The sequence below is a fragment of the Fundulus heteroclitus genome, chromosome 13 (assembly GCF_011125445.2).
Source record: "Fundulus heteroclitus isolate FHET01 chromosome 13, MU-UCD_Fhet_4.1, whole genome shotgun sequence".
Taxonomy (NCBI): Eukaryota; Metazoa; Chordata; class Actinopteri; order Cyprinodontiformes; family Fundulidae; genus Fundulus; species Fundulus heteroclitus.
Window position 1 is genome coordinate 20186891 of NC_046373.1, and position 27309 is coordinate 20214199.

Here is a 27309-nt window from a genome sequence, read left to right on the forward strand (position 1 = left end):
AAACAAAGCAATTGGACTTGTTTTCCGTAGTTGAAGACATTTCGCTTCCTCTCCCGGAAGCTTTCTCAATAATCCACTGACTTGGTACTCCACATTACTCCAGACTTTTTGAATTGAGAAAGCTTCCGGGAGAGGAAGCGAAACGTCTTCAACTACGGAAAACAAGTCCAGTTGCTTTGTTTTTTTACTTTTTTTGGAATAGATTTGATGTCTTCACTATGTACACATCAAAACTGATTAAATTTGACTTTGTAAAGTGCCTTAAGATGTTGTGTTTTGAATTGGCTCTATATACATAAAATTGTATTGTACTGAATTATCTGCAATGTAGAAAGTCATAAAAATAAAGACAAGTCATTGAATGACAAGGATGAGTCCAAACATTTGACTGGTTGTTTACCTAGTGCTGCAAGCAAGCATCGTTGCAAACCATGTACAACCTTTCATGTGAAAAATATTCCCTGGTGGTTGGGTCATCTTTTTGAAGGCTTGAGTGTTAAAAGTTGACATGGCCTCCAGAGTGCCCAGATCTCAATCCAATCAAGAATTGGAGAGATACTAGAACAATCAAGTCTTAATTCCCAACTCTTGACGAAATCCACTGACTTGAATACATTTTCAGTGGAATGACACACTTGGCAGGAACAAATACCAGCAGAATATACTGCAAGTAGATGATTGCACATCATTCCTGTTGGATGTGCAATCATCTAACAGGAATGATACGTTATGTTGTTATGTTGGTTAAGATGCTCAGTCATCCAGGTCATGATTAATCAAAAAATATATATATATATATATAACAACTGTACTTCTGTTCTGAAGCTGTTTCGCTTCCCAACCACTCAGTTCAAAATGTCTGCAGTAGTGTGGCGTTCCAAGCTTTATAGACCTGCCGGAAAGGCCTCGTTAGAGCTTGGATTCACATACAGATTCACCAGGCAATGATCGCCCCTCGCAATGGAGAGTCGTTAGGCTCATCGTTTGCGTGGCTCACATGAGAAATGTTATGATCACATGCATGGAGGTGTGAACCTGTCAATGTTACTAGTACAGAGAATGGAGTATTACATGTACAGCACTTTGATATCTTGTTGCTGAAAAGTGCTATATAAATAAACTTATATTACTTGACTCAACTCCACTCTAAGGTCACCAACTCCATTTTCAGTTTGTGGATGGATTGTGAATGTAGATTGTGATTAAGGATTGGTTAGGGTAATTGTTGAGGGGTAGGTTTGGGTTTACACTAACTATGAAAAGGCATGGGGTATGGTGGGGGCCTGAGAAGGGTGCTTGAAGCCAAATACCTTTCCTTTTATAGTACAGAAAAATCCAACTTTTATATCTGAAATGTTACATTTGAAGTAATGTTTGGTTTGTCAGCCATTAATTTAATCATCGTTGTTGATGAATAGGGGAAAAAGTCAGGAACAGCCAAGTTCCATTTACTGTTTCAAATTGTGAAGAAAATTTGTTTTATTTTGCATCATTTTAAAATCTGTTCGACCTTCTACTGTTATAGATTTATTATTTACTTTAGTGGTAAACATGATTGTTGGTCAGATGTATGTTAAATCTGTGTAAAAATAAATTACTCTGCCACTCTGTTCCACTCAATATAAAAATAGTAAAAGGACCCTTGAATCTGTGAAAAACAGCAATGACTTACACCTACACGCTCTTAGGACACACTGGTATCAAGAAATATTAATCTGTTTTGCCTCTGTGCTTCCATCTTTCTGTTTCTTAATTTAGCTCTGTGTCTTTTTCTCCTTTGCCTTTTCCACTGGGGTTTGTCGCTTCTTAAGGTCTGCGTTCTAGACCTTATGCCTTTCCACATATACTGAGAGTTTGTGTCAAGTTGAAGCACAAGCTGTTAATCTGGTAATCCTCAATCAATATGAGCCTCGTATCTTTTCTTCGGATAAAAGTGGCCTATCTGATAATTATAGTTCCCTCTCCATGTCTGTAAAAGGTTGCCCTTTCCTTCTGTGCTTTGTTGTGGTCCCTGGGATTCTTCGGCAGGGATCAATTTTATCTGACCAGGTATAAAGACCCCTTTATATGCACAGTACTCATTGAATAACCATGTAACATTTGCACTACATTATGTGTGTTGAATCTGAGAACAGATGCTTTAAAAGTGACTGTAAAATGTTCAGTAAATAATGTGCAGAATGTTTTTTTTACAGCTCAAATCTTCGCTCTTTATTGTTGAATAGTTGTTAAGTTGAGCGGAGGCATTCTGTGCATACACACTTTCTCACACAACACTTAGCGTTGCATATTTTCAACAATATTTCAGCACATTTCTCATAAAGAAATTGAATCAATTCTGCCATTGGATATAGAGTCTGTGTTTTGCTTAAGTTGATGGTCTGGGCTAATGTTAGGGTAGCGTAGCTCAGGGTCAGCGCAGTTGCATTTTTTTGTACGTTTCAGATCTTTATTGGCAAAAATATAGACAATCAACTACAAAGGAACAGTACACAGATTAAGTTTTCTGAACTGAGAAATGAACGATTCAGTTGATAAAGTGATTTGCTTCAGTTCATTCGCTTGAGTGTGTTGTTCTTTAGAAACAATATATTCATGTACGACACACTGCTCAGACCAAAACTCACATCAAGTACATCATAGCTACAGTTAAACATGGTGGTGGCAGTTTGATGGTTTGGAACTGGTTTACATTATTTATTACCAGGACATCTGGTAATAAGTGTTCAGTTTCCCCATTTTATTTTCTTGCTTCATCCATGTCTAGGTCAGGAGAGAGCTGGTGCTCCAGTGGTCATTAAGAGTGGGGCAGGAATCATGCTGGACAGGCCTCCAGTTTGTCAAAGTGAAACACAGACACATAGGACAAACAATCTCTCTCCCTCTCTCTCTTTCTCTCTCTCTCACTCACACACATGCACACACACACACACACATTAAAATGTAATTAAGAGAAAGTGATTAACCTAACACCACGCAAGTAATGGTATAACAAATTTTGCTTCCGACCATAAACTTTTATCCTGCTATCAGTTCAGCACTATCCAGATGTCATCAAGGTACACCAGCCAGTTAAATTGGGGCAGTTTAAACATAAATAAGGTATTGGAGTTGCCCAGTCTAATTCTGAACCTAAATCCTTTTGTGGGATACTGTAACATTACCTGAAACAGGTTTTGCATGCTTGATGCCTGACCTCTGTGCTGTGTGGGGCTGCTGATTTAGTGGGTCTTGGGCTCCTCCCTGTTTGCTTCTGATCCCTGGAGGGAGGGCGGTGTTCACCCTTTGCATTCATCACAAAACACAATTAATTTAAGACCTCCAGATTTTATATTGCTATACATGCACACACTTATGCACTCATAATACAGTAGCTATTTTCCCAGTAGTTCTCTCCAGTAGTATCCACAGTTTTGTCATCCTTGCTGCTGGTATTGTTGCTGTCTGCTTTATCCCTTTAAAAGGGTTTGTGGTTGTTTTTCCTCAGTTTACCCATGGTGGCTGAAGGAGAATTTTTGTGTGATAGCTGGTTGTCAGGTTTTGTAGTTTTTTTAAATTTTAGTTTAGTATATTTTCTTTGTGTCTCTGTCATTCCTCTTTTTGTCTTGCTCTGTCCTTGTTATACCTTCACGTCTCCCGCTCTGCCATGTTTGGCATCAGTTATATATTACCTTATTATCAGTGTATATATTTCCTTAACAGTAATAAAGTAAATAATCAAGAGTTTGGCATCAAGGGAGGACTTATAGATATAAAGCCTCCTTGGTAAAGCAAATATGGCATAGCTACGGCAGCCAGGGCACCATTCTGCTTGAGCCAAAGCTGGACAAGACAAAGGGAAAAATAAGTTTTCCATACTTGAAAACTCTGGTGGCTAAAGTGGCTAAATCAAGAACATTATCTAAAGAAGGATCAGTCCCAAATTACGTCAAAGTAATGCAAAAGGCTCATTGCTAGTTATCGGCAATGGTTAATGGCCGAGAACTAGCAATTATCCAAGGGTTGTGCAGCTAACTGTTGGTTTTGGGACTATTTGCCTTTTAACACACACTTAAGTGGGTTTGGATAGATTTGTCTTTCTAAAGAAATTATCTAACAGCTGCATTATTTATTTATACTGATTTTTGTTGTCTTATTTGAAATTTCTTTGATTTTAACAATTTAAATGAGACGAAAAGACAACCGCAAAAACAAGAACCGTGGAAGAGGTGGAGAACTTCTTTCACAGCACTGCATGTTTCCGTGTTGTACTGTGCTGCACTGGCAACCTTCCTAGGGTGTACCAGACATCTCATCCACTGACCACTGGAGATACAATAAGTGCCTATCCCCATTATCCCAACAAGTATTAAATGTGTACAGAAAATGGATAGATGGATGTTTCACTCCTTGACTGGTCCCTGCAGTCTAGTGCTGCATTTTCATATTTAACACTTATTTACTCCTACATAGCCATTTCAGGCTAAAATCTTTCTTTTTTTTTGACTGCAAAATTAGAATTATAGGCCTTTGTTGTTCATACAAATTTTTACCAAACTTTTCTGGATTTTAAGATTAAGCTTAGAGTGTTGGAGAAAAGAACAGTTCAAAGACACTGTGTTCCATGTGGTAGCTCCTTGTGCAACCAGTAGGGGGAATCGACTGCTCGCACTGGTGCCAACCCCTCTAGACTTCATTCCTCTCCTCCTCTTCCCCGCGTTCTCTCAGGTTGTGGAAACGCTGCAGCCCGCTGGTCTGTGTCTGGATCCCTCGCTTGCACAGAGCTGCTCAAGACCCTCCCACTGGCTGGGCTTGGAAAGGAGGAGGCAGTGTGTGCTCTTCTTGTAGCTTTGAACGAGCCCCCTTTACCACCCTGTCAGTGTGGAGGAGAAGGAGAGAGAGAGGCTTGTATGAAGGAGAGAGAGAGGCTTGGATACTGAGTGACGGAGAAAGCACACACGAGAGACTTGGGCTGCTTAGATGAGCAAGAGAGCTGAGGAAGAATAAGGAGCACGTTTTATAGAAGCCGATAACAGGATCACAGACGAGAGACTTCAGGACACAATCGCGGTCTTTTTGTAATCACTTGTCTACTAACTGGAACTCTGTGGATTGGCTAAACCCCCCCGCCAGTGGATTTTTTGAATTTACACCCGTGCCACATCATTTAGAAACTGGGATCTTTCGCTTTTATCCCCGCTCCTGCTGGCTCCGCTGCTACAGACTGTGGCTGCTTTCTGTGTCTGTGCTAAGCGCTGGTGTTGTGAGACAAAGTGCATCTGTTGGCAACTGGCACTGACGATATCTTCTTCTGTCAAGCAGGATAGACATCGTCAAATCAGAGGAGAGAGAAAGTGTTTGTGTGTGGGAGTCTGTGTGTGTGTGTGTGTATGTGTGTGTGCGCGCGTATGTGTGTGTAAGAGAGGGGGAAAGACAGAAAGCGAGGGGCAGTGAGAGAGTGCGATTAAAGCCAAGCCGAAGGACTGGAGTGAACAGCTTGAATAGAGAAGTGAACCTATACGTCCTCTCCCGTTTTTCCTTACCATTCCTTTCCTCCTCCTCTCCTCCTCCTCCTCTTCCTCTCCCATTTTCAACATTCTTAGGACTGCCAGAGCTACTGCCACCTGCACCTCCTTGCGTCTCCTCTTTCCTCCTTCTCCTCTACCTCACCCTAACTCTCCGATCGCGAAACACGCTGCTCCCGTTTCTGGCACTTTTTGAAAAATATTCCTAGTCCATCAGTGAGTGGGCACCTGTGTTGGTACCGAGTCTCTGGAACAGCGGGGTGAAAGTCGTTAGGAGCTCCCTCATCAGAGACAGACCTTGTCGGAACTCAAGTCCGGCACATAGATCTCACCTTCACCCCCCGAGGACCAGCTTGCGTTACACTGGTGCAGACAGCAAAGCCTGGAATTGCACAATTCCACTATCGCCTCCACCAGATTTCTAGCTACTTGGCAGCTCCCGCCCCTGTGTCACCATTCCCTGCCTCAGTGCTAAGGATTCCAGCTACATGGGCAAGCGATTGGAGCAGCAGCCAATGTACCCTCAGTACACTTACTACTACCCCCACTATCTCCAAACCAAGGTATGATGCTCTTCTGCTGTTCTTTGATACCCACTCCTTCTTGTCCAGTCTCCCTCCCACTCTCCCCCATCCCTAGAGACACCTCCCGCTTCTTCCTTCCTCTTGTAAATTCACCGTCTAGATCATCATCTCATCTCTCACCAGAGATGGGATTTGGTGGATAACTGGCCTTGGCTGTGATGGTTTAATAGCAGGCAGCTCTTGGAGGCTAGACATCTATGTTAGTCTGTAAGCTTGTGTGTGTGTGTGTGTGTGTGTGTGTGTTTGTGTGTGCATATATCACTGAGTGAATGATGAAGGATAAGGGATCAAGGTTGTGATGCTCTAGGCTATGGTTAGTCCATGCTCAAAGACCATAACGGAGAGCTGCCAATTCTTCACCTGCAAGCCGCCGAGCTTCTAATGAGATTGTTCAAAGTCTAACATGTTGGATAATATGCATTGTAGATTTAGTTATTTAATCAAAACTGCCAAATGACAGGGTTTTTTGTGCTGTTATACATTAGGGAAATGAACAAAAAATGAGGATCTAAAAATTAATTTGCTAATGAAGTATTTTCAAGCTTAATGTAGGCCATTGTTTAAAAGCTTAACTGACGCTTTTCTGGGGGAACTAATTACAGCGTGAAGTTGATGAATCACATAAGAGCTGAAATGTCTTTTTTGCAGGCTAGGTTAATGAATCCCTCTTTTTCATTCCGTCTTTTGATGGTTTGCCTGTGACATAGAGCAGGCATGGGCTAGGCTGTCCGTGTTTGTTCAAGCTGTAGTATGCATCAGTGCCTCTGGGATGGCAGCCCAGGCCTGGGTCCTGATGGCTGCCAGGACACTGGCTGGGCACACTACCCAGACATCATCAAGGGATTAAAATGGAAGCCTTTTGGGGATTACTCTGTTTGTTTTTCCGCCATAATACGTAACACTAACTTCTGTCTGTTTCGGTGGCATCGTGATTTAGAGCAGTGGTAGAACAACATGCTGCAGGTGTGTACTTAAACAATTAAATGACATGGTCTCATTTGATTTACTGGTAGATCTTTTTACAATATACCTATATATATACCTATATTTTTACAAGGTCTTAATTTTTTCCAAATTTTATTACATTGCCATTACAAATTCATTGTTATTTTATTTTTTTAGCCAATAAGTGCAAAATTTCAAATTGGAAGGAAAATTATTCATGTTTTTTCTAATTTTCCTGCAGTTAAAGTCATTTGTGATATGTCTCCACCAGTTTTGCATACATTTTTAACTTGTCATAGTGCCTCAATTGGAGTTGGGTTTGGACTTTGGCTTCATAGATATTGTAAGATGGAAATGTGAGCGTACAACTAAATGCAAAACTGGGATTTAATTTCCTCTGAGATTGCTAAAAATGTGCATAAATATGCACATTTAAGGGGTACTACTCATTGACAGCATAAGACGAACACAAAAATATGTCCCCATTTATTTCTATTTTTGATGAAACAACGCACACACAGCTTCCGGTCGGTGGCATATGTTCCTAGGCAGGTGCTCAGGGATCCCTTTTGAACCTGTTCTATACAGAAACCTTTTTGATGCTACTAAAACTATCCAAAGCTGTGTAATTTCCAAACATTTCTGCACAAGGGTTCTAATGTGTGGTAAAGGTATCCATTGACAAGATACACTGTAGCATTTGCCAATGTACATTCCCTTTCAGAGCCACCATCTCTGGGGCCAATGATTCCAGGCCCTCATTTGAATTAGTTTTAACTTATGCCTGCCAAGAGAGGGCATAATGATTCACTGCATCCGCTTGTTGCTCTAATAGTAAAGACTGATTATACCTGCATGCATTGTTCTTTTTAAGAATCCCAAATGCACCCATTGTTGCTGATCCATTGTTGCGCCACCATGCAAAACTAATTTGGTTAACTATGATTTATTTTCTCTGTTGTTCGATATAGTGCCAAACTTGTGCCATTTCGGGTCTTATTCTCAATTTTTCTTCTCGCTGTCTCTCGTCTTTCTCTAACACACTTGCTGCAAACACAAGCATGTTGTGTGGCTGCGGTGACTGTCTCTTTGAAACGCCTGACCTCTGAAGAGGATGTGGCTACATGAAAATGAACTGAGCATTAGGCTTAAGATTTTGCCTTTAGGATATTTTTGTAATAGTTTTTGATGAGTCGTTTCAGCTCGTCCCCAGAGATGTAAGAGGTTGTTTGGTTTTGATTACTAAACACACCCTGGGCTTGATTGCACCCTATTTGATCTGATCTATTGCGTCTGCCAAAAAGGCATTTGTAACTATGCTCTAGAAGAGAGTGAACTTTGTGTTTTGAACAAAAAGGAGACGGTACTGATGTTTTCATTCTTTTCCACATGAACTGTTCAACCTCCAACTAGAAGGATCGGACGGCAGCCCCACCTGGCAGTCCACTAGCTTTCCCACCTGATTTATAGTTTAATACATTTGTACTGCTGCCATATGGCTTGCCTCTCTCTCCTATCCCCCTTCCCTACTCCCTCTATCACACCCCTCTCCCTCCCTCCTTCTCTTTTCTCATATCTTAGAGCTACTCATCTCTGGGGTCTCTCAATCAAGGCATGCACCTCCATTCTCCCAATGCCCTCCCTCTCTCTGGCTCCTTCCTGCCTCATCTTAGCCTCTGCATCCCCACTCTGTTGTAACAAACCCCCCCTTTCCTCCTTTGCCTGTGCTGCAGTTCAAATCCCAAGGTCAGCGCAGATCCAATCTTGCCACCGTCAGCATTCGATGTATCCTTGAGCACGCCACTAAGGTCTTGTGTCACAAAAACCACACCCAAAGTGTGCAGCATACAGCTAGAAAAGCACAGCTTCTCGTGTTGGAGATTGGCAGGCTACATTCATATTCATATTTTATTGTTAGACAGTGTGGCCTTGTAGGAAGGGAGGCTGGGACAAAGGCCAGAGCATTGGACAACATGGCCTGGGGGGGCTGTGGCGCACCATGTCATGCTCTCATTAATGATCATTGATAGCTCGATTATCGAAAAGGGTGAAGAACCTTGCCTGTCAAATTAAACCACTTGACTTATTCCCGTGGTAGTCACTACAGCCTTACATTTATGCAAAACTTCACTGAATATGCACCATTTAGAGTGCTTTACCCATTAAAGCCATTGGATTTTTTGAGCATTGTTATTATTACATCAACGTATTGTCTAAGTTCCCCAGAGACAGAAATGGAGGAGCACAAATGCCTTGTTTGGACTGTAAGAGAAGATCAGGTTATATCTTGTATATTTCCTATTCTTTACTTATTATTGTGTGCTCACATATTTTTGCAAACCATGTCTTTTTAAAAGTACCAAATCCTGCTCCGACTAACACCTTATTAAAAATGCCCTTGTGGTTTAAAGATTAATAGATTGTTATGTTGTTTAAATTGTGCTCAAATTGAGAAGCCGTATGCCTCCAAAGTGTAAAAAATTGTTCCAAATGAGACAAAACACAGCCTGACAGTACCAGGTGTACCTCTCCTCGGACTTCATAACTGCTTTAGTTCTCCGTGGCATAGATTCAACAATGTGTCAGAATCATTACCCAGAGGTATTGGTCCATATTGACATGACAGCATTAATGAAATCGAACAACTGTATCTAATAACATCCGTGTGGGTGTTAAAGGTATTGTGGATGATCTTTTTCAGCTTTGAGCTCCAGGGGGAAAGTCTTATCTGTTGGTTTTCCCGTATGCCAATCATTTTGACTCGCTCACACAAAGCCAATGTGCATGCAGGTTCCTTATTAGTTTCCGCTTGCTGGCTGTGCATGCGCTCTTTAAGTGTTTATGTATCCAGTTTGCTTTGGTTTCAGCTTGTTCATTGTAGCGCAACTGCTTTTATACTTAGAAAATGGCTGAGAGTGATGAGACGCAAACTGTCTTAAAAGTTTCTGAGATGAAGAGAAAGGGCTCAGAAGAAAGAAATAAGACCCGAGTGTATTTGGGAGCTGTTTTCACACGCGATCCCCCTGAGGCGCGTAAGAGCAGGTAGGATGGTCTTAGGCGTGCAGACTGTTATTCAAAGGGGGACTTGGTCATTTCTTACCTACATCTCCGGAAAAATCTTCCACTCTACGTTTAATTAAGTGGAATTTGTGTGTTTTGTAGAAACAACATATAGAACCGATTTCTGGGAGATTTGTAATTCATGGAATTCCTTTAAAGAACTGAAACCATGTACAGATTATGGATTTAAATCACTATTGAAGAGAAAAACTGTAAGATTGCATTCACACCAGCCCAGTTTAGTCCGCTTTAATCAAACTCCGGTTCATTTTATCAGGTTTTGTTCGTTTGGGGAGGTGTGAATGCGCAATCGAATTCTGATGCGGACCAAAAATGCAAACTCAGGTCTGCATCAAAACCTGGGTCTAGGCTTGATTGAAGCGAAGTGTGGAGCGGTTTGAATGCATATGTGAATGTCACGTGGACCACAGGCTGCTTCAAAAGCAGGAAACAGATGACAGAGCAGGACATTATGGGTAAATACAATTGTAATTGAGTAATAATACTCCATGGACTCCATTCATATGTCCGTCCATCCATCGATACCTACTTATAGATGCACATTCAAAAGGTTGCTGGTGTGTATCTCCTGGACAAATCGCCAGTCGGGCTTAAAGAGTACATCACATAGAACATAATATTTGTGCTGCAGCTTCTTTGATAGAGGCAGTTGTTTTAATAATATATTCACTGAAGCACGTCCATAATATCTAACAGATTTTTTTAAATACTAAAAAACATGCAATTATATGCACTTGGTTGGGTCAGCTTTATACCAAAAAGAAGCTTAGTTTTGAAGCATTACAAAAATAATTTTAGGATTTGTTTTACTAATCAAGATAAATGTATCTAATTACACTATCTGGGCAACTGATTATATCTCTTTGAATAATATTGATTTAATATTACTTTTTAAACAGACTGGAAAAGTACAGAAAAGTTCTTTCAGCCATTTGACCAACAGTGAAAAGCAACAGGTAGGGAGGGGGCAACACAGCTCTAAGCTATGTCACAGGCAGCCAAGAGAAAACTAAAATTACTTGTGTTGTTTTTCTGGTAATTCAATCAAGGGACTTTTAACCCTAGTAAGAGGATTATGGAGCATTTTATCAGTTCTTAAACTGTAGCTTCCAAACATGTTAGCTTATCTTGATAACCGGTAACCAGCTCCTGCTTAATGAAGACTTGCAAAAGTACTTTGTTGCTTAGACATGTAAAGTGTAGAATCAGTAAAAAAAAATAAATGCTGCTTTACCCTACACCGTTTAAGCTCATTTGGATTCATCTGATATATCCATTTCCTTTTTTTTGTTCTCCCAGAAGGGGGTCAAATAATGGAAACGAATGAAATTAAATGAAGAAAGACGTTCACAATACTCTCAAAGAATAACCTGAGGCGCCGCTACAATCGGGGATCCCATTGTCCTCTTTGCGTATGATCTGGTAATGTCATGTCTGTCCAGCATGTGTTTGTTCATCCATATTAGAATGTGAAAGTCGCAGAATGAGATGAAACAATAACATTTGGCTTCCTATTGATTAGTGCAGCAGGGCGTAGCATGTGCTTCTCTTTAGCTGAATTATTGATTCCTGAAGGAGGATTTGTGTGTTTGTGTGTATGTGGCTTTTATATGAGGTTATGGCTGCGGGGAGCTGGCAGGATGCTTCTTTGATGAAAGGATCCTTTTAAAGGGGGCCTATTTCTGTCTATTCCCGGGATAATCAGTGCATGGAGTTATTTGCCAAATTTCAACCTTTATTCAGCCTTTTTTATTGTCGGCCTAATGGCATGGGCGGTTCACAACTTGTCGTATATTCAGCTGTAATGAAAGGTAATGGATGGGCATCCTAAAGATGAAAATTACTGTAAAAATAATTCATGCAAGTCTCAGCATAGCTCCTTCCCCTCATGTGAACAATAACGGCACAGAGATCAATTATTGTTATTAACGACCGTGTTCAGGGAAGACTGTAATTTTCAGCTAAATGTGTGCCTGTTGGTCTTAACATGTGTCGCATCAAGGCCTTGGCCTGTATGAGAATCTCATGCTATAACTGTCTTTTGTAAAAAATAATCAATATTTATTAGTATAGCAGTAGTTATACAAAAGTTTAAAAAAAAATCATACAAAAATGTACCTGAAACAGAAATGCAACAAATATTCCTACAGATGCTAATGTGATATTACATAGTGATTATTACAATTATAATATTGTCATATTAGACATTTATTTTGATACTAAAGCAGAATTAAAGAATGAACCTAGGTAAATTTAGTTACGTTATGTATTTTTTTTTGCTGTTTAGAAAATACAACAAATCTAACGAGTTAATGTTAACCGCTTAATTAGTAAGGCAGCCTTTTGTAGTTTTCCAGCTCTTGTTTTAAAACAGCATTACCATAAAAAGAGCAACAGTCGGAGCTCTTTAGTTTCCACCCTGTTCTTGCCTTTTGTTGCCGAAAATATTTCCAAGCAGTCAAATTTGTCCTGTAAGTAAAAGAAAAGTGTAAAAAACGTCTGTCAGCCAGCTGACTGATGGTGTGCAGTAACATATTGGAAAGGGTAATTGCTACTCCTTACAGCGATTGAAAGCCTAAAATATTTTTTCAAAAAGTGGAGTCTGTCTTTCTTGCGAGCAAAGTTCCATAAATTTGTACAAAACCTCACATTTTTCTAATCAACTAATTTCTCTGTCTCTGATCAATGGTATTTGACCAAATTGAATCTTTGGACGGTTGATTGGTGCATCTTTGTAACATTTATATATTGAGGCTTGATGGTAACTTGCCATAAATAGTTTTAAGACAATATTTGCCTGCATTTGTCAATTATATGGCAAGCGATTACACTAGCTTTCTGACATTTTATGTAAAAAAAAAAAACATTAAACCTTCTTAATGGTACAATGTAAAGGTTTAGCCGTTCTGAAAACATAACTGTATTAAACGTTAATCACGATAACTGGTCCATGCGTTTCAGTGTTACAAACACAAATCCTAAAGGAAGACCTCAAATCATTTCAGTTATGTCTTGAATGTCTGCTTTTAATCCTCTCATTTATGATGCTTCACTGTTGTTGCATTGTGTGTCACTAGCTGCTGCACCTTCATGCAGTCACAATGCTGATAGGGTAGACTGTTGCATGCTTTATGTCAGCCATTGTGAACCAACAGCCTACAAATGGAGTGTGGATGTGAGGTGGGAATGGAAAAAGCTGTGCTACAGTCAGAACAGAAGACAAGAGGGGCAGATTGAGGTAGATTTAGCAGAGGCTAATGTCCCTAGTCTTAAGTAAACACCAAGTCAATGGAGGCCTTTGAGAGGATCCATACTTGCGTCTGCCCCTGCTGGAGGCAACGTTTATACATCTAATTCTTTATAAACATTGGAGGCAATTGGACGTTCTGTGTGTGTACAGTATAGTGTGGATCCTATGGGGAGGAGGGAGGGAATCTAAGGGCCAGTCAAAATCAAGGAAAAGAGTTTGATTCCATTTGATTGGTTGATCCCTTGTGCTTCTTAAATAACAATGGAGCCATCTAAATCTTCCTTTAATGCCTCGATAGATGAAGGAAAACTCTGAGGCAACAAAGAAAAGACAGGTGTACATGGACAGGGAAAACAAATAAAATTAAGAAAAAAAAAGTCCTAATTCCAAAGACTTTTATTAGATACATACATTGGTGACACCGCTGATAAAAATGTGCAAGAAAGCCTTTTTTTTAAACAAAAAAAATCACCAGTGGCTCAGTTACTGATACACCTTACAGTCCCTTTCGAATAAGTGTGAATGGAGGAATGTTTTAAGTTGAACAGTTTCTAGAAAGGTCATAGAAATTTAGAACTTATATATATACACACACACACACACACTCACCTGCCATTGTTCGGACTATAAGTTGCTCCGGAATATACTTCACATCAGTCATAAAGTGCGTCATAAAGAGGATAACAAAATTTTTGCACCAGACTATGTCGCACGGCACATGCATTTATTTTGACATTTAATTCACACAATTCAAGACTAAAAACTGACCTTGGATCTGGTAAGCCAACTTATTAAATGACGGAGCAGCATCCACAACCAGACATGGAGCATACCTGGGGGGATGAATAGGTTAATTAACAACTCCAACCAACAATGTTTTAGCGTAACGGCCCGTTATGCTCGAAATTGTCAAAATTACACCTAAATTAGACACCTTAATGAGCGTAATGGTGCCATGTGCAAATCTAAAAGTACAACATGGATGTTTCAGAGCAACATGAAGGTGATGTGCATCGGCAAAGTTGTAATCCGCCTGGACAACAGACGTTTAAGCTAGCTGTTATTAGCTTCATGGACAGCCCAATAACAGGGCACATTATGCCACCACCACCAACCTGAACCACTGTTACAAGGCAGGATGGATCCATGCTTTCATGTTGTTAACGCCAAATTCTGACCCTACCATCAGAATGTCGCAGCAGAAATCTAGACTCACCAGACCAGGCAACGTTTTTCCAATCTTCTGTTGTCCAATTTTGGTGAGCCTGTGAGAATTGTAGCCTCAGTTTCCTGCTCTTAGCTGACAGCACTGGCACCCGGTATGGTCCTCTGCTCCCGTAGCCCTCCGCCTCAAGGTTCAATGTGTTGTGCGTTCAAAGATGCTCTTCTGCCCACCTTGGTTGCAACAAGTGGTTGTTTGAATTACTGTTGACTTTCTATCAGCTCGAACCAGTCCGGCTATTCTCCTCTGACCTCTGGTATCAAAAAGGCATTTGTACCCACCGAACTGCCGCTCACAGGATATTCTCTCTTTTTCGGACCGATCTCTGTAAACCCTAGAGATGGTTGTGCGAGAAAATCCCAGTTGATCAGCAGTTTCTGAAATACTCAGACCAGCCCTTCTGGCACCAACAATCATGCCACGTTCAAAGTCACTCAAATCACCTTTCTTCCCCATTCTGATGCTCGGTTTGAACTGCAGCAGATCGTCTTGACCATGTCTACATGCCTAAATGCATAGAATTGCTGCCATGTTAGTAGCTGATTAGAAATTCGTGTTAACGAGCAGTTGGACAGGTGTGGACTGTGTATGTGTATGTATGTGGGTGCTGTGCATTGGTACAATGAGACTAAGATTAAGATTATTATTGAGATCCTTCAACAGCACAGTCTACATCTCTAGGTCATCTGTGGCAAAAAATGCAGCTAGAAACTCCGTTTCCTCTGTCTGCAAATAAAAATCTGTGTCAAAAAAGTTCCTTGTGCGTTTTTATTGCTGGAAAATCCAAGTCTTAAATGACTTCTTCTAGAGCCCATCCCTGTTTTGAGTCTGGGAGAGCATGTTTTCATTATTTCTAAAACTGAGTAATGCAGCTCATTTCCCCTCTCCTAATTCCTGATATGTTCTTTGCAACTGACTGCATGAAACCAAATCCTGACCCCACCTTGCTGTAAATTAAGTCATTGTGTTCCCTCAGAGCTCTCTCTCAGATACCAGATATTTATATATTAAAAAAAAAAAAACTTGCTTTCTTGCCTCGTTTTTTTTAATCTTTCACCTTAACGGATTGGCAAGTGTTTTGATAATTCATAAGACGGCTGAAGCTTTATCCAACTGTAAACTATCCATGTGTGAGTCAGTGGAGCAGACGACTCGATTTATTTGGAATGGCCTCTTTCTTTTTACATGCTCAGACACAAAGAAACGATGCACTTTAAACTCCTCATCTGTGAACAGCCGAGCCCAATTTGCACACCCATACATGAAGAATTTTTGAATGTTTCAACTACAGCCCCTCGTTTCCTCCCTATGGAATAACAGCTCTAACCATTTAAAATCTATACAGAAATGAGTTTATTTAAAAACTTTGCACCGAATTGTACGTTGAAATGTCTAAAGGATAATGTGCATGGTGGTGGACATGTTGCCTGAAGGAAACATGTCTCTAAAATCACCTTCTCTGACCATCTGGAGATAACTGGTGACTCAGGTCTGCACTGTAACGCGAAGGAACTCGTGACTTCAAGGTTAAACGGCGAGAGATGCAGCTGTGCAGGTCTTCATAACTTGAAATCCTAGATTAGATACAGCAACTTTTTTATTATTCTTTTTAGCGCCAATTTATTTATTTATATTTTATTTATTTTCATTTTGTCCTTAACATTTTACTGGCCACTCTTTAAAACAAGATATGTTGTTCAACAAAAACCTGTCAATACAACAACTCTAGCAACAAATATGACAAAATACAAAAATTATCTCCTATGCTATTTTTCAATTGTATTATTTATTTATTAAAAAAAAAATTCACAATGTTTTTTTTTTTTTACCCCCCTTCAAAATTTGAAAGACAGGTGAACATGTTCAACGACACAATAAAAAGAATATGACAATACAACGTATAATTACAGCATCTGCAACTTCGGCGACAACCGCAACAACTGGTTGCAATAGCATGAAAAGTACATGATAAAAAGTACTTGATCGCTCCATTTGTCGTAATATTTGACTCCGTTTCTAGAGGTCTTTCTTTTGAGGAGTTGTACAAAACGCACTCAAACTCTGATGGTGATGGCATTGGCCTTCTGTGTAGTCGGAGTGCAGAGGTTGTCACGCAGAGACAACATGAAGGGAAACTGAGAAAGACAGGAAAGCTGTTGCTTCAGACTTAGAGCCAGATAAAAGGAGACACATGATGTGCCCCTCAAACCTGCCAGTGCAGCAGGACTCTACAAATACACCTGCTTTTTTTTCCCCCCTGTTCTTTGTCTTGTTTTTACTAGTCCTTTCTGTAACACAGCATCTGCCTGGAGCTGTCTAGCCAGGCCCTCTGTTTCACTCTCCTGCCTTACTGGCGAGGGACCTGCCTTGTGTTTTTATGCTCTACTTTATGCCTCCCCCTTTTTTCAAAGTAGCCGGGCACAGTCTCAAAATGTTTGTCGCTTTTCATCTCTGAGTGATTATTTATCCTCCTCACTTTTGCTCAAACGGCTCTTTTTTCCTCTTCTTTTTTTTTTTTTTTTTTTTTTTTTTTTTTTGCCAAGACTGCCTTCATCTCTGAGTTCTCTTTCATGTTGTCCCTCTTTATAATTACCCTTTCCCATCCTCCATCGCTCTTGCAAGCCTCTTGCTCTACTTCCGGGATCCCCTGCTGTCTGTTGGGCCTGGTGTCCTGCCATCTGTGCGGTATGCCAAAAGTGGTAACCTCTTTAGCAAACGCAGCTCTCGTCAAAAAAGGTAGTGAACATAACGAAAGTCAGATATGTCAAATGGCTTGTACGCTCTTGGATGAAAATTATTTTTTTCCCTAGTTTTTTACTAGTTGATATATAGCACATGTAAAGTTCTGGTGAGAAATTCACGTGGAGTCATTAGCAATAATCTTATAATAACTTTTTTTATATTTCTCACAGTGTCAAAAGCATAAATGTATGCTCAAATGCAGACATACAGCCCCACCAATAATGTGTCAGCTGTTCCCACATCCACTTTGAGCAGCCATCATCAAGCTTCTGGCATTATTCGGTAGTTCATTTAAATTGGACTTATTTTCTGCCATCAACCCACTTTTAATTATGAATACAAATTATAAAAAATTTCTAGCGTCCGGGCTCTGGGGTGGTCATTTAGGCAGCTAACTCTAAGCCTATACGTTTGGGATAATTTTTTCTGTTCATCAAATTGTGTCCTTCTCAATGTTTCCGTCTCAGATGAAATCATAAAGTTAAGATGTTTAAAAAAAACGACCCGGGAAACACTAAGACTCAAGCGTTTCATACACTAGAATTGCAGCGCAGTGAAGTCAGGTCAAAATCAACACGGATGGAGAGGACGACCACAAAGGAAAAAAAGCTCCGGCTCAGAACCCCAAACCTTTTGAGCTTTTGCTGATATAGGTACGGCTCAAGTACTAGGGACAAGTTGAGAATAGTGTTTTAATTAGAGCCCCTATGATGATGGTAGAATTGTACTTTGGGGCCATTTCACTACCAGTAGCCCTTGGTGCATTTCACACAGTGGTGGTATCAATTAAGACAAGGCTGTCTATAACTTTTTCAATGACACCTCAAATTAACATCAAGCCATTGGAAACATAGCATAGCTCGAATGATGGAATTGTGTAATGTGAACCGCAGTGGCCAAAGAGAAATTGAGAAAAACACGTGGTGACAATAAAATACTCTTGACTCTTGATTATACATCATTATTAATAATGGGGTGTTCCCATCGATCCATTATCCCAAATGCACTAAAACTGGATTAGTATCTTTATTTTTACACCTAGTTCTTGTTCGTATTGAAGTTGTTCGCTGTGTTATCAGTCCACCTGAAAAAAGCATGTCGTGGAAGCAAAATTTCAAGCCAGAAATAGCACGACATTGATTGGGAAGAGTGTATTTTGGCTTCTAAGCCGAACTGCATGATTCAAGGTATTCGTTTTTGTTGCCACGCTTTTCATTTTGCCTCATCTTCCTGCGAGGGCAGTCGTCAATCTTAAAGCACGATAGCGATTCAGCACGGGCTGAGAATCTCCGAGGCAAAGTGGTGCTTGTTTAGGCTTCCAAGTGATGGGAAAGCAGTGGATAAAAAGGGCAAACGAAGAACCAGGTCAAGACACCAGAGCAGTGAGGGTGAAGGATGTGAGCCTCGTGTTGGATAAGAACGGGGGAGGGCGGGGGGGGGGGGGGGTGTAAATGCACCTCGTGAGAGACAGACAAGCAGTGAAGCAGAGAAGGGCTTTTGTTGCTCTTGTGTAACCGTAGCTTTCTGTTTCTGCTGCGTCTGCTGCCCTACCTTTTGGCATGCTGGTTCACATGCTGATTACTCAGGTTGCTGCTTTAGGCATCGCGAGGGTGAGAGGAGGTTGAGGAGGTTGGGGTGGAAGCTCCGCATGGTAGCATTTACCCAGTCAGACTTGGCCAGGGTAATTGCTCCTACATTTTTAATGAGTGGCTGCTGCGCACACTTTAAGGGAGCAGTGCGCCACAGGATCCCTGCGTGGTTGCACGATAGTGCAGCAGAAATACCTGTCCACCCTCCAGACTGAGGGCAGATCAAGAAGTCACATCCTGACCTATATGGTTTTATGTTACAAGGCCTAAAGTCCTTTTCTAAAGCATTTGGGCCATTTTGTGACATCACAGCTGCTGCGTTTATGTGGCATTTTATAATAGCAATGAAGAAGAACGAAAAGGTAACAGATTTTAAATGTAATTTTTTGTAAACAATTCTGAAAAGTATGACACATAAAGATATGCAGCCACTTTTTGGTGATGCCCCTAAATACAATCCAAATGGGGTGCCTTCAGAAGTCACCCCATTTGCAATTGGAGGCCCCCTTTTTTGTAATCATATATGAATAAATACATCCTCAGAGGTTTGTTACAGCACAGTAGTGAACAAAAAGCAACATGAAGACCAAGGAACACAGCAGACAGGTCAGGGAGTATCTGTGAGTGAGTGTAAACAAGGGCTGGTTATAAATTTCTTATGTATTGGCTATTTCACCGTCAAAAACAACCCACCCCCCCCCAAGACATAGCCGTCAATCTAAACTGACCATCCTGGCAAGGAATGTCTTAATCAGAGAAGTAGCTAAAAGACCCATGGTGTGTTGAATGCTTTTACCGTGGCGATGTAAGAAAGCTTGTCAGGGCTGATTGGAAGATGGAGACGGCAGCGTATTTGGTAGAAAAACCTCATGGAGGTTGCGAAAGACTTGAGACTGGAGCTGAGGTTCATCTTCCAGCAAAACAACGGTCCAAAACATCCAGTGGAATTGTTTAGATCTTCATTCCTGAAGGGGACTTCAACAAGAGAGGAATTATGGTTGCCTTCTACCTAAGCATTAGGGATTCTTGAGATCAAAGCATGTTAAACAATCCAAACAAAATCCATAGGAGAAAAACACTGGAGTTTGTGGTTATAACACAACAAAATAGGACAATATTCTCGTAGTAAGAATGCTTTTGCAAGCTTTTTTTTTTTTTTTTTTTCTGGTCAAACCGGTTCTAATGAATTTACTCCTGAAACTGAGTGCTTGTGTTCTGAAATTAGTACACTGATCACATGAAACCATTTTGTCTAGTTTTAGCCTTTGAGACACTGATCCCCTCTATGCTGATCCAAATTCTAACAGTCCCTGTCATGCAGCATGTTTCTAAGCACTGAGCTCACTTCCTAGTCTGTGGCCCGCCTTGTTACCAGACACACGTTACAGTAAACTGCAGGCACCCCGTGGTGAAGAATCCATAATCAGAACAGTCTCAAAGATGAATTTCATTAACACTAGCATTACCAGGGTTTTCGACCTCTCCCCTGAAGTCCCGAAAGAGGGTCAAAAGACCCTGAGTCCAAACTGACGACTCTGGTGGCTCAAATTAGCATCCCTTGTTCAATTGTAAATAGGGCCATTGCCTGAGGAATCAGCAGGGGGGGAGGAGAGCCGAACTCACAAAAGCATTCCACACTTCTGTACTGTCAGGCCAGAAGGTACGTGTGAATAGTCCATGTTGGGGGTGGGTGAGATCTATGATGGAGGCAGCTCTACAGTAGAAAACTAACCAAATTAGCAACACGGGTTGGCGTTCAAAGTTACTGCAGGGCTATCATTGGATGGGGTTAAATAATAATAATAAAAAAAAGACACATTTTACTGTAGGCAACCTGTGTTTTCCTTACAAGTTTTCCTTGAAAATTAAGGAGCTGTTTGCTGATTTCATACATCAGAACACCCAAGAAAACAACTTTTATTTCATTAGATTATAATTGCACTGCATTTAACAAGGTCCCCTTTTTTTACTCTGACCAGTTTCCCTGTATCTAGTGAATATAGCATCCCCCAAAGAATAAAAGCAACCAACACTATCACTTTACAACTATTACCCTGCAGTGTGGATAAAACTAAATACTATAATAATAAACAATTGTTTGTTATTAGCAAAGTGCAGCATTTTTGGGATACAAAATCTCTAAAACCATCGTGTATGGTTTATTATGTATGTATGTTATATTATAAATCAACTAGCTGCTTGGGAGTCAGGGTAGAAAAATAAGCCTACTCTGTGCTTCCATCACAAACAAGGTAGTTCTGAAAATTATTTTAAAGAAGGAGATGTTTGTCTGAGTGATACCCTGTCAGTTTAGGCTGATGACCATGTCCTGGTCATGTCTAAGTATGCCCCTCTCTTTCCGATTTCAATCGAACAATAACAAGCTTATTGTTTCAATCGAACAGTAAGTTTTGTGTTGACTAGAATTTAGTAATTAAGCATTTTTTTTAATCTAGGAATATCAGGCCCTGAATACAAATGCAGTCCACACTTTTTCAGATTTGCCTTTGAAAACCACTTTTTAAACCACAGATCCTTTTCTATTCACATTACGATTATGCACTAATTTGTACGAGTAAATGTCATAAAATACCAATGAAATACACTGATGTTTGTAATCATAATTTAACAAAATGCAAAACAGTTCAAGTAGTACGAATACCAAATTGTCCAAATTGCCATTGCCTCTTATACGTTTGTATATTTCTCATGCTGGAATTTCAGTCCTCTTGACTTAGACACAAATACTTCTGGTCATTGCTCACAGCTGTACCTGGCAGTTAGTAGGGAGTTAAGCTTCCCCCTTCCTTTGGTGCACCAGTAATGGCCTTATTTACAGAACAAAAGCGCCGGTTCACAACTGCTTATAGGATGCTAATTAAAATCCTTCAGGTCAGTCGACCCGTCTCTGGGCTCCAAAGGTAGAAATGTTAAATGACCCTTCTCTGGTAATTCTAGTGTTAAAGTTTTTTTTCAATGAAAGTCTTGGGGGGGGGGGGGGGGGGGGGGAAAGGAGCGATATTTTCCTCTTTTTTTGTGCCGTGAAATCCTGGAACACCACCTGCAGAGATAAACGCAGTAGGGAGGATTATTATTGGTATCGTTTTTTCACTGGGGTCTTTCATTTACCTAATGATGTCGTAGTCGGGCGAAGAATAATAAAATCAAAACCTCGCATTTGCGCATCTCACTTGAAGGAATTAGCTTTGCATTTCCTCGTGGCTGCACAATCCGATAGCCAGGCGTCGTCGCCCACATTTTCCCCCGATGGAAGTCGGATGAAAACCCTGTCTACGGACGCACAAATGGTGGTGTACCTTTAAACGCTTTGATTACAGTAGGAGGCCCCCGTCTCTCCTCTTCCAAACACACACATTGGCTGCCTGCAACATTTACTCTACACAGCTGCATTAGTAGTGGCAGGCTCAATGAAAATACCGTGTCACGCATAGCTTGAAAAATGGCTCCGGAAAAAGCCAATTCTGCCATGAATGGGGATAAGCAAATAGGCATGAGGGCTTGAATAGCTGCCAGTGCTGTCAGATCCCCCACCCCCACCCCCCCTACCCCACCTCTCTCACCCAGGCACAATGAGCTCCTAAACAAATAAGAATATGTGCACCAATTTAGAGCAGCAGATGAACCTTGTGGAGCCTTGTCGAGCAAGTGGGGGGATTACCAGGAGCAAATATTCCTTTCTCCCAGCTTTATTTGAGTTAAATGACTCAAGCCAACCTCTTAGACGCTGCCTGAATGGTTTCTTTGGCAGACCCCTTCCACTGCTCCAGCTGCCTCAGAGGCCGCGATGTGTGCACATTAGTCACTGTATGGAAAAACACTGAGCGGGACAGGTAGGCGGCATGAATTAGATCGCAAGGACACTGATGTAGAGAAGCGGGCGCAGCCAGCGGAGTGTCCGACCAGGAAATAAACAGAAGAGAAAAGGCGAGCAGAAAGCCCTGGGCATGATAATACGCCAAGTGAAGGAGAGATAATTATTCCTCACCAGTAATTAGCAGCACATAAACAGCCTTTGGCAACAGGATTAAAAACTGCCATTATGATATGCGATCTCTTTACAAGAGGCTGGCTTTTTATTTTTTTTATTTATTTATTTTTTTTTTCTTGCGCTTTTGTTGTTGATAATCGAGTTGATTCATCAGTACTGAGTGTCCACACATTTTGAAGGTTTATTAGCAGGTAACTTCCTGAATTTAGAAAAGGTACTGATTAGTTGGATTCGGTTGATTTTGTGCAGGCAGGTAAAAGTCACCTATGTGAGAGAGAAACAGCTGTCCTGGTTGAATAGAACAAAAAATAAATAAATCAAAGAAGTCAGAGAAAAATATTCATCATCGTTTCTGTTACAATATGTGAAAAAAAAATAAATAAAATACAAGTTTTGGAGAAAATGCAAATGTTTCCATTTGTGTATTTTTCTGCTGCCGAATAATCTTTTTAATTTTTTTTTTTTTAATTTTGTGTTTTCTTGTCCTTGAGGAAAATGTTTGAAAACAGCCGCTTTGAAAAACAGTTACTAATTCCCTGCCTGCTTTTTCCCTCTCATTAGCTGTCTTGAGTGCCCTGTGGAGAACTTGTATCCATTATTTATCTGTAGCCCCAAAAAACAACAGCTGCATGCTTGTGTAACCACCATATGTTGTTCCCCCCTCCAACATATTGGGAAGAACAGTGTTGTACAGCGAGCTTTATATCAACCCGCAGAGATCTGTTTCCAGCAGTGTTCAGATGTGCCACACTTGAATTGTTTTCTGATTTTTAACTTTCCCCCCCCCCCCCCGCCTCAACCCATCAGTGATAGATGCACAGAAGCTTCTAGCAACAGTGAAGGGCTTTTGCATTTGTCATTTCACCACAGCGCTACCTTGCAGGGTATTTCTGGATGCTCCAGCATCAATGGAATCGTCAGATGGGGAGAAGAAGGTCACATTAGGATTTAGCCAATAAAGCAATAAACCCTTGTAGGAGCCGCAGTTGGCGCCACAGAGCAAATTCGGTCTCGTCAGCACTTTTCAGTCTACAATTAATCACTAAGCTGACATTAGCCGGCCGTCTTGAGAACACCGGATAAACATCCCGGCGATGGTGAGCGAACGTTCCCCAACCCAGAGCCGTGGTAATTGTGAAGACATCTGTTGACACTTGTCTCTCTCCAAAGTGTTTAGGGACTCTGTGGCCCAGTTATATAGGATTCCAATAAAGAGCAAGGTGAAGTGCTGATTTTACTGTACAATACTGTGCTAATGTCCTGAGTCACTCTTCCTTTTTTCTTTTTTTTAAATAAATGTTACAATGTTCTTGTAATTTTTGAGTTATATTATTCCCCATCACAGTTTTGTTAATATTTTAATGGGGTTGTCAGGGGATACACAGGACATTGCAGCGTTTGATCACTATCTAAGCCAGGCTGCTATAATATTTGGACATATTGAAAAGTTGTGGTGCACTGCAGTTCTGAGAGAATATAACGTTTCAGCTCAGTAAATTACAATATGCATCCCTGTAAGGCTTGTTGGTCTGAAGAAAAGTACATTTTGAAAACAACTTTTAAGCAGGTATTAAACATACTTTTCAATAGTCCCACATTTCTGTATAAAAATGTTTTTTATTGGTTTGATGCGATGTTATCTTCTAAGAAATTGTAACGTTTGTATTCGCTTTAAGCAGAAAATCCTCAAAATGAACTGAATGGCTTGAAAGCTTAAAAACTAAAATGTATCTGTCCACTTAGGGACTTTGCGGCAAAAGTAACATACAGCAGCTGGTGCAGTAGCCGCACTATGAAGTCTAAACCCTTCGTTCCAATACACACGACAAAGCAGATGTTATTTAAATGACAACATGATGTTTTACAAAATGGGCTCCTTTTCTTCACATTTAAACCTGCGATGTGGGCCTTTTTTGACACATAACGTACATGGCAAACCAGAAAGCAATGTCAAAGCAGCTCAACATGGTTGCATTTCTCTACTAAAGGAAAACTAATATTTATTTCTAGTTTTCAATATTGTTAGTCTCCATTGACTATGTTCTAACTCATTTTTGGTCTAGTATTTATACTGGACACATAGATGATTTTGTGCTGTCTACCTTTATCAACCAGCTCGGCAAATAGGCAAAGTGAAAAAATATTTTAGGTAGCCCTTGAAAGACCTTCTAGTACTACTCCAGAAGACTAAAACAAACTTATAGTAAATACTAAGTTGATTCAAGGCTTTTGTGCAGCACTGATTGCAGCTTAACAACCACAAACAGCTACACCAAGCTCCCTGTTTCATCGGTCCGCACTGATGGGGCCCATGTATCTGTTGCAATGTTTGTCTGCTTGGTAGCTGTTTCAAGCATCTTACCCTTTCCAGGATTTATTTAGAGACTCGCTGGCAAGATGTGCTTTCTTGTTGATGCAGTGACAGTTGGCACTGGCGCGGTGCCTGCTTGTGTCGCTCACATCTAATTAGCAGCAAGTAAGAAAAGGTTACAAGAGCGTCATTTCTAAGAGGGCTTCTGCGGTGTCTGGAGTTTCAGTTTGTTCAAATTTAAGAAATGTTTTTATCTGGAAGGTGTTCTTCTCTTTGTTGTAATCTATCATTTCTGTTCATTTAATCCATACTATATTTGAGTTTTTTTTTGTTTGGTTATCTTTTAAGAGGTGGATGCAACTTTTTGCCACATGCTTGGACACTTGTAACATCCTTACAGTACTCGTAGACAAATCTTTTTGTAATTTTCTGCTTTGGACATGCAGTTGCATGATCTACATTGGCGCAATCTTCGGTTGCTGAGCCGATTCCACACATTAGTCTGTAAATGAGAATAATTTATTATTTAAAGGAGTTCCTTGCTGAACACACGTTGCCAAGATCCTGTGGCTGTTGAGTAGCCTTAAAGCTATTAGCACAGCACTATTGCTGGTGTTGCCATGTTTTCTGTGGATGGAAGTTATACTAGTATTTGTTCGATTGCTAATACTTTCTTGTTCAGTTTTTTCGTAGTTAGGTTCTTGCCCCCCCCCCCCCCCACTTCTCCTTGACATTGAACGTTATGTCCTTGAGTTGAACTTACTGTTCTCTACTTGTAAAATTGACAAGTGTGCTGAAGCTTTTCCATTTGTGTACAATCTTTCTCTCTGTGAAATGATGAACTGCAGATTGCCTCCAACTCCCCTCCTGGATTGCAGAAATTGCTTCCCTAAGATCATTTCTGATAATTTCGCTTTTTTAGCATTGTGTTGACATAGTCGAAATGCTCCACACCACAACGCTGCCAGACCTCATTCCACGGTTTCCGTTTGTGGCCTCCCGGTGCAGCTTAATTGGAAACAGTATATTTTGTATTTTTATTACATAAAATGAGATTTTGATGTGTTGTCCATCTAAGATTACAATTACTGTCTTCAAAATGTGGTTATTATTGTTATAATTTTTTTATATATTGTTCGGACTTTGAATTGTTAATACTTATTAAAATAGATTTCACTTTTTTATAGTGACTGTATATTCTGGCAAATGATGCCATGATGACACCAGACGTTAGTCATCACTGCTTTGCTCTGTTCCCAGAACCAATTTAAATGCCTAATCTGAGTCAACAATACTATTTAATCTAACATTTTTAAACCTAATTGTATTAGTTGAGGGATTTCTAACAATTTGTTATAATCTTTCATAATTCTTCCATCTCGTATTAGTAGATTTTTAATGAGCAAGAGAGAAAGCAGGAGAAGACTGGACATTTAGTGTTGAGGAAGGAGGTGGGGGGGGGGGGTGGCTGCATGTGAGGAAGGGTGGGAGTCCTGTTGAGTTCGCCGAGTTCACTGGAAGGGATTGACACACTGCTCACCCTCCTGCAGTGTCTCTTTCTCTCTCAATCAGGGTGGATGTGAATAATTTATCTCATATAATTTATCTCTCGAACTCTCCACCTCATACACTTTACCACACAGACTTACTCACACATACGTGCAATTTTGTCCTCCTCCGCTCAAACACACACAGACAGACATGCCTCAGGGGGTTGGATCCTGGGTATAGTGTGGATTGAGTGAGCTGGAATCTGCACACAGGGAAACCTGATAGGCCTTCACTGTGCCAAACACATGAGGTCACCCTGACTGACTGATCCCGCCTGCCAGCTAGTCCCCCCCCCCCCCCCCCCCTTCCCCCAGTGTGCTCACATTAAAACCCAATGTCTCTGAGAAATTATCTGGACGACTTAAGAGGTTTTCTTTTTGAGGTCGATGTGTTTCTGGAAATGCAGGAGTTGTTTTATATACCCCCAAGGCTTCTAAAGCCTTTATAGATGAGGATTTATTCTTTAAACAGTCTGATTTGTTGCAAGTTAGGTTTATTTTCATAGTCTTGCCATTACTTAA

General features: G+C 40.6%; 1 protein-coding gene across 7 annotated transcripts in view; it reads left to right on the forward strand.

Moving 5' to 3' along the window:
- rbms3 (RNA binding motif, single stranded interacting protein) overlaps positions 1–27309 on the forward strand; it is a 434538-nt gene that overhangs the window by 124555 nt on the left and 282674 nt on the right. Inside the window, exon 1 of one of the 7 annotated variants that reach the window (XM_036145335.1) lies at positions 4738–6067. The exons of 4 other annotated variants lie outside the window; for them this stretch is intronic. In XM_036145335.1, the coding sequence (XP_036001228.1) occupies positions 5993–6067 (75 nt within the window). In that variant the 5' untranslated portion in view covers positions 4738–5992. Of the gene's footprint in view, positions 1–4737; positions 6068–27309 lie in introns of those variants that run through there. 2 more of the 7 variants (XM_036145336.1, XM_036145334.1) reach the window with 2 other exon arrangements.